At 42.8% G+C, this 8,015-nt stretch overlaps 1 gene segment (V, D, J or C); it reads left to right on the forward strand.

Moving 5' to 3' along the window:
* The window catches only part of LOC105527718, a 54,245-nt gene extending 49,863 nt beyond the window's left edge, over positions 1-4,382 (forward strand). The window contains 1 exon segment of the V gene segment in view: positions 3,942-4,382. Within this exon segment, the coding sequence occupies positions 3,942-4,258 (317 nt within the window).
* Positions 4,383-8,015: the final 3,633 nt, after the last annotated feature.

Genomic DNA, 8,015 nt, shown 5'->3' on the forward strand with positions numbered 1-8,015 from the left:
AAGATGAGAGACTGACACTCCCAAGAAGGGATTGGGCAGAAGCTTTATGCTGAACGTGTTGGCTAAAAGACATAATCAACAGGTTACAGGAGGGGCTACTGATGTTCACAGAGGTGGTGCTGACACATGCATACTGAACAAACATGCATGTAGCATATGAGCCCTGTTCACTTACCAGTGGTGACTTAGCATTTAAATTCATTACAGACAGGCCCTATGTGCAAATAGCAGAAGCAGAGACACAAAGGCGCTCAGTGTGCAGCCTCTGTAAATGGCCAGAGCCAGGCCATGGTGAGTGGTCTCTCATCAGGAGAAAGTTCCTCATATCAAATGTTCAATCAAAGCTGGGGTTACGGCTTGTGGAACAGAGGGTCAGTTCATCAGGGGATGGGCTGCAATTGTCTTCACAGTGCTTGTCTCAGTGCCCGTGCTTACTGAGCCACTAGATAAAAAGGTTTAATTGAGCTTCTTTAAAATCAACATTTTGAATTATTTATCAGACATTTCTAATATGTCATGTTGTTTAGATTCTATTGCTGGAGAGTTAACATAACATTTGGGGGTTTGTAACTCTGTTTTTTCATACTTCCAGAATTGCTTCTCTGTTTCCTTTGCTTTGGCTAACCTGTCTCTTCTTATTATTTTTGAATTCATTCCGATGTTGATGAATATTTCATTCCCTTTAGAATGTGAATATAATGTACATTGTGTGGGTCTTTGGATTTTGGTTCTTGTTCACTCAGTGGCAATGACTCTGTAAGAGTTCCTTGTCTATATATAGCCATTATTTAGTGGCTTTCTGAAATAGTGGTTTTAGTACCAGTGTACTGGACCTGTGAGTAGACTCACTGCCTTCTGCAGGTCCTAGATAGTGGAGACCTCAGGAACTGTTTCTCATTTGGAATGCATTTGTTTCTGAGATTTGTGTTGGGTTGTTAAGTTCACCTTTCATGTTAGTAGGTGGCCTTACAGATTTGAGCCGACTGTGGGAGAAGCAGATGAGTACACACTTGACATCTGTGCACAGGGAGAAACTCTCTGTTGCCTCAGGCGATGGACTGATCTATGAAATGCACAGTGACCTGAGTTCCCTGCTCAGCCCCTGAGAGGGGCACCAAGCTGGACACACAAGAGCCACCAAGCCTGGCAAGCAAAAGCATCAGCCTTGATGGAAATGGCCAGGTGAGGGGCAACTACTCAGTGTGATTTATTTTGTTATTAAGAGCTTTAGTGTGGTGGCTTTTTCAAATTCCCGTTGTAGTAGTAATATACTGGGCATGTGAGCAGCCCCATGGTCTTTTGCGGAGCTGGAATCACAGAAGTATTGAGAAGCTAATCTCATTTTCAACTGCTGTACACTGGTGGTAGCGGCTTTGTATTAGGTCATGCAGTTTGAACATCCGGCCAGTAGGTGGCGCTTGCAGGTAAGAGCCGCTATGGGGGCAGCAGAAGGGTTTATGCTTTACCAGTCATTAAAGTGGGAAATGTGTCACGTTCCAGATCTTAGAGAAAAGACTTTTAGTTATTTCTCATTCAGTCTGATACTGCCTGACAGTCTCTTGAATATAACTTTTATTTTGTAGAGATGTGTTCTTTCTATACCCATTTTTTATGTTTTTTTTTTTCATGAAAGGATGTTGAGTTTCATCAAATGCGTTTTCAGCATCAATTGAAAAAATATTATAAGTGGATTAAAGATCTAAACGTAAAACCTAAAACTATAAAAACTCTGGATAATAACACAGGAAATACAATTTAGGACATAAGAACTGACAAATGCTTTGTAATGAAAATGCTAGAAGCAGTTGCAACAAAATCGAAAACTGACAAATGGAACCTAAGTAAATTAAAGAGCTTCTGTATAGCAAAAATCTCATCAACAGAGTAAACAGGCAACCTATAGAATGGGAAATAAAATATTTACAACCTATACATCTGACAAAGGTCCAATAATAATATATACATGGAACTTTAACAAACATTCAAGAAACAAAAAGTGACCAAGGGACACTTCAAAAAAGACGTATATGTGGCCAACAAGCATAGGAAAAAGTGCTGAATGTCACTATCATTAGAGAAATACATACCAAAACCGCAGTGAGGTTCCATCTCACATCAGTTAGAATAGTTAATCTTTAAAAAAATTAACAGAATTTTATGATTGAAGAAAAAAGGGGAAATTTATACACTTCTGGTGGGAACGTACATTAGTTCAACCCTTGTGGAAAGCAGTGTGGTGATCCCTCAAATAATCTAAAACAGAAGTTTCATTTGACCCAACAATCCTACAACTGGACAGATACCTAAAGGAATATAAACATGTAGGTTCATTGCAGCTCTATTCACAATAGCATAGACATGGAATTACCTAAATCCCCATCACTGGCAGAATGGATAGAGAAAAGTGTGCTACAAACAACCACGGAATACTATGCAGCTAAGAAAAGAATGAAATTATGTCCTTAGTAGGAACATGATGGAACTGACAGTCATTACTCTTAGCAAACTAATTCAGGAACAGAAAACCAGACACTATATGTTCTCACTTATTGGTTGGAGATAAATAAGAAGAAATATTTTTCCAGGGCCTGAGTCTTCCTTATTCAACAAGTCATTCTAAATTAAGTGTTCAACAAGTTGCTGATATTGATTTAAATATTCTATTTCATCTGGACCACTTATATCACTCAAAAAGCAATGAGAACTATATTTATCAGTGGGATTCTAGGATAATAAATATCTGAATAGTGAGAATATGAAGGATATGGATGGTTTTTTAACTCAATGGGCACATAACTAGGGGAGACACTATATTCCTATGAATAAGTTATTCAGACTTCAGAGATAAGTAATGTTTCCTACATTGTGTTTGTGACTTGGAAGTGGTGGATTGAAGAGTGTGGTAGGTGCACAGACCAAGCGGATCAGAACTCAACACGTAAAGATGATGATCTATGGACATGATCTAAAACCATGTCAAATCATTCTATTTAATGGAGTTTGACATAAAACACAAACTTATTCAAAATACAAATTACTTGTTAATTATTTTGGGAGATATGAGTTCATCAAGAAACTCAAATTCCTATTTCTATTTCAACCCCTGATTCCTACTGTCAATGGGAGGGAAATCTCACAGCCAATCACACAGCAGAGGGCAAATCTGTAAACCAAGAGTCTTTCCGTGGAAGGGCCTGGGAGGCCAGGACCCTCAGGAAAGTGCTGGGGAGTCTGTCTTGGGAACACCCAGCAGATCTCAGAAGTCTCCATGGGCCCTGCTGGACAGTCACGTGGGATAACTAGTGGCCACCTTTTCTGTGTTACCAGAGAGCTCTGACTGTTCCTAATGGGGCCAGAATGGAGTCAAGGTGCCTTCTCAATGTCAGAGACAGTGATGGTCCCAGAAACAACCCAGGTAATCTCTATGCCAATAAAATGTGGGTTCACATCCCACAATAGGGGTGTGAACCTCTTGAGTTCACACCCAATAGAATGAGGAGCACATCCTGGGTTCTTCAGTGGGAAGACTGCTGTCCACAGAAGGCTTAGAATTGGGGTAGGGGATGCATTTCCTCAAGCGGGATTTAGGGCTTGGCCTCTCAGCATCCCACTCTTCTCCAGCTGATGTGGCATCTGTTGTTTCTTTCTCATCCTAGTTCAGGCTTTGAGCTGTGAAATACCCTGCCTCATGAATATGCAAATAACCTGAGGTCTCCTGAGATAAATATAAATATATTGGTACCCTGAGAGCATCACATAACAACCACATCCCTCCTCTAAAGAAGCCCCTGGGAGCACAGCTCATCACCATGGACTGGACCTGGAGGCTCCTCTTTGTGGTGGCAGCAGCTACAGGTAAGGGGCTTCCTAGTCCCAAAGCTGAGGAGGGGATCCTGGTTTAGTTAAAGAGGGTTTTATTCACTCCTGTGTTCTCTCCACAGGTGCCCACTCCCAGGTCCAGCTGGTGCAGTCCGGGGCTGAGGTGAAGAAGCCTGGGGCTTCAGTGAAGGTCTCCTGCAAGGCTTCTGGATTCACCTTGGACAGCTATGCTATCAGCTGGGTGCGACAGGCCCCTGGACAAGGGCTTGAGTGGATGGGAGTGATCATCCCTGATTATGACGTAACAAATTACGCACAGAAGTTCCAGGGCAGAGTCACGATTACCGCGGACACGTCCACGAGCACAGCCTACATGGAGCTGAGCAGCCTGAGATCTGAGGACACGGCCGTGTATTACTGTGCGAGAGGCACAGTGTGAAAACCACATCCTGACAGTGTCAGAAACCCTGAGGGAGAAGGCAGCTGTGCGGGGCTGAGGAGATGACAGGGATTATTAAGTTTAAGATTGTTTGCAAAGTGGGTTATATATTCGAGAAAAAAAAGAACAATAGAAACAAGTACATCCTCTAATTTTAAGATAAATATTCCACTCAAGAATCATCATATAAGCCAGATTCACAGAGTGGGAAAGGCCACACTCAATAAAGTTGATACCAACATTCTGTGAAGGTGCTACTGTGAACAAGTTTTCCAGTGGGATGAATACATGATTTGGAGCAAGTTTATTTGATCACATGGTGAGACTAAGAATGTTGCTTAAAAAGTGGCAAAATGTTTCTGCCACTACTTATCATAAAGTTTATTTTAGAGCAGTTTTAGGATTACAAAGAAATTGCACAGAAGGTGTGAGAATTCCCACTAATCCCTGCCCTGCACAGGCACAGCCTCCTCCACCACGACCATCCTGCCCCACAGGCACAAATCTGTTACAATGGATCAATCTCCAAGGACACTTGGTTCCTTCTTTTTCTGATGATGCCCTAATGTAACAAACCTAAAGTATTTCAGAGCACCACAGGTTTTTCCAGCGCTTTCTAGAACTGATATTAGTCAGAGGGAAAGTAGGTGAGGCTATTACTACTTGAACTCTTTCTTCCAAAATTCACAAAATATATATTAATTTAGAGCTTATCTTACTTCTGGTTTACAATGCTCTTTCCCAAAGAGTAAGATTTTTAAGCTTTTAGAGGCAGGTTCATGTCTCTAAAGACCAGAAAGTTCTGGCATATCTCATAATGAACATCCTTCCATGAGAATTGGAGACCCTGGCAATGACAGACTTCGTGTATAATGCCCTAGAGTTGGATTAGGTACACTGTAAGCTGCTGGGTGGTGAGTCTGAATAAGGCGGTCTGCACAGCAAATACAAACAGATTCATGGGATTAGGTAGGAGCAAAAGCTTCCCTTTACAAAGGGAGTGTGCACCTGAAGGAGCCCTCACAGAGGTGGTCACTGCTCGCCCTTGATGAGTGCACATTAGCCAGAGGCATGATCACGATTGGTCTTGCAGGGAAAGAGCATCACTGAGGTCACAGGTTACGAAAATGTGTGTCATCCTCCAGCTGAGCAAGTCCATTTGCTTGCTTGTGGGTGCCAACCCCATGGAGGGTGCACCGTGGGAGACGACAAGATGCACGCAAACCTCCTCTCACTAATTATCCACTGCCACACACTCAGAACAACCCTGTGCTCCTGAAAGAGATACACGCCTGCCAAAATAAACAGAGCTTAAGGAGTTTATTACCTGGTGAATACACTGTCCAAAACCACATGTTTCAGGAAGATTAGCTCAGAAATGATTACCAAGTGACTGAAGAGCGGTGGCAGGTGAGGTGACGGGACAGCCTCAGGGCTGCACATGAGGAGGGCTCCTTCCCCCATGCAGGCTTTTCCTCCAGGAGCTGCACCAGGAACTGAAGAAGGATCAGGGAGAATTCTGAGAACACCCTGCTGCGGCGCTGCCCAGAGGGGAAGAATAAATATGAAAAAATACAACTCTGAGTAACGTATGGGTATTTGTTCATGAAAACTGTTTTTCTGAAAGGTTGTGAAGGTCTTGAAATGCCCTCGATTAGCTGAGGGCAAACATGGAAACCCTCCTTCCACAGGGAGTCCAAGCAGGCTGGGTGTGTCCTTCTATGGATGATCTTCCCCAGCCGCTTCCTCTTCCCAGCTCATTGCTGGCTCCCTGTGTAAACAGTTCTCGTCAGTGGAATGTGGTTGATGAAGTGATGTCTTCGATTTTCTCATCTTCTGTGTGGTCAGTAATTTTCCTCATCTGAGGTTTAAAAACTGACCTTCATGCAGCACCTGACAGCCTAAAATCTCTTGTGGACAAAACAGTAACAAAGGCACCCACCAGGGGTGAGCAGCCCGTGTTGCTGACAGCGGCCACCAGGGGTCCACGTCCTCCTCACAGTCCTGCGTCAGAGCATCCCCTGAGTGACTCCATTAGCAGCTTCCAGGAGAACCAGCTGAAAACGACTTGTCCCGTTCTCCATGCAGATGTAACCCATCCCTTTTCCGGAAGAAACAGAGCTGAATGCTGAATACACTGAATGTTGTTTTTGCTGGTTTTGCAAGTTTGTGACTTTATCACTTTCTAATTTCTGAGTTATGTGGATCACTCTACATATTTCTCTCACGGGTGTGACCAGCCTTCTGGGTGTCAAATATAACTGACTTTCTTCATGTAAAAGTGAACACAAGCTCCTCTCGTTTTCTGTGCTCACTGACAACTCTCAACTCACACAAGGTGTGTCTTTACGAGTTTTGTTTTCTGGTGTCTCTACTTGGCTTGTTCACCACGCCCATGTTATGTTACTTGTACAGGTAATTTACTGTTAGTTGTAAAATTTACTGTTGCTGACTTTAATTGAATAAGCAGGCAAGTGCTTAGAAGAGAAAACAGTGTTAAGTAAAAGTACATGCAGTAATACTTAATGTAAGAAAGCAGGCAGCTGAAAGCCAGGGAAATCTACTCTGCTGTGTAAAGCGTATGGAGACCTCATAGTATGATGATCATCTGCAGTTTAATCCATACTGCTACATAAGTGACAGCGTCCACTCTCTTTATATCAGAGCTTTCCCTAACAGGTATCATGATGACTGAGCCCAGATACCTCCAACCAGACTGACCAGCACCTCTGACCAAGTGCCTGAACTGACAGCGATAGACAGCACATTTGTCTAACAAAATAATTACACCCTGTAAGGATACACACCCGTCATATGGAGACAATTCAAAAAATTAAAGCCCGAACCTGATAGGTAGTAATTTATAGTTAGAAGAATTAACTGTATCTCCACATTTTTTTTAATTATGGAGAAATTACTAGTGTTACTGTCCAAGTTACTGGATATCTTATTCCTAGAATGAGACACTGCATAACGTGTTCTGACACGAGGGAATGTAGCTATAGTTAAGGGATAGGAGATGTGATCACTGGAACATGAGTCTGAGATCCAGCAGTTCTTGCTCCTTCACATTTGCCCAGAAACAAAGACCCCAGTAAAACAATGGAAGCACTGACTTAAATCTCCACAGTCTGATGTGAGATAAACAGCAGGTATTTTTTGCCTCTGCTTTATAGTAGGAAATGCAATCTCTAAAGAAGGCCCATTTTGGGGATAATACCATTCTCCAGGATGCTTAAATTCCCCAAAAACAGAGAGCACTACAGTGCCCAGTGGCCAGGAGCTACAACAGCTGGGTCTGGAAATCAGTGGACAGAAATGTCAGTTTCTCTTATCACGTGTATGATGGAAATTTGAAGAGTGTTTCTTTCCTTCTCCATAATCATAGGCTGCGATGGACTGGAGGTCCTGGTACATAAAAAAAAAAAAAAAATGTGCCTGCATTGGATACAGACTTAGTCTCATAAATAATTGTGCTACTGTGGTCCTCACAGTGTTGGACCAGCTGACCAAGAAAGTGTTGTAAGAGCTGCAGTGTTTACTGATTCCTATCATAGTTGAGGCTACATTCGCATCTACCAAGGGAAAGAGAGAGAAGAGAGAGAAGAAAATCTGGCCTAGGGCAAGCGTGGTGGCTCACGCCTGTGATCCCAGCACTTTGGGAGGCTGAGGCAGGCAGATCATGAGATCAGGAGATTGAGACCATCCTGGCTAACATGGTGAAACCCCATCTCTACTAAAAATACAAAAAATTAGC

Source organism: Colobus angolensis, unplaced genomic scaffold (genome assembly GCF_000951035.1).
Source record: "Colobus angolensis palliatus isolate OR3802 unplaced genomic scaffold, Cang.pa_1.0 Scaffold642, whole genome shotgun sequence".
NCBI classification, from domain to species: Eukaryota; Metazoa; Chordata; class Mammalia; order Primates; family Cercopithecidae; genus Colobus; species Colobus angolensis.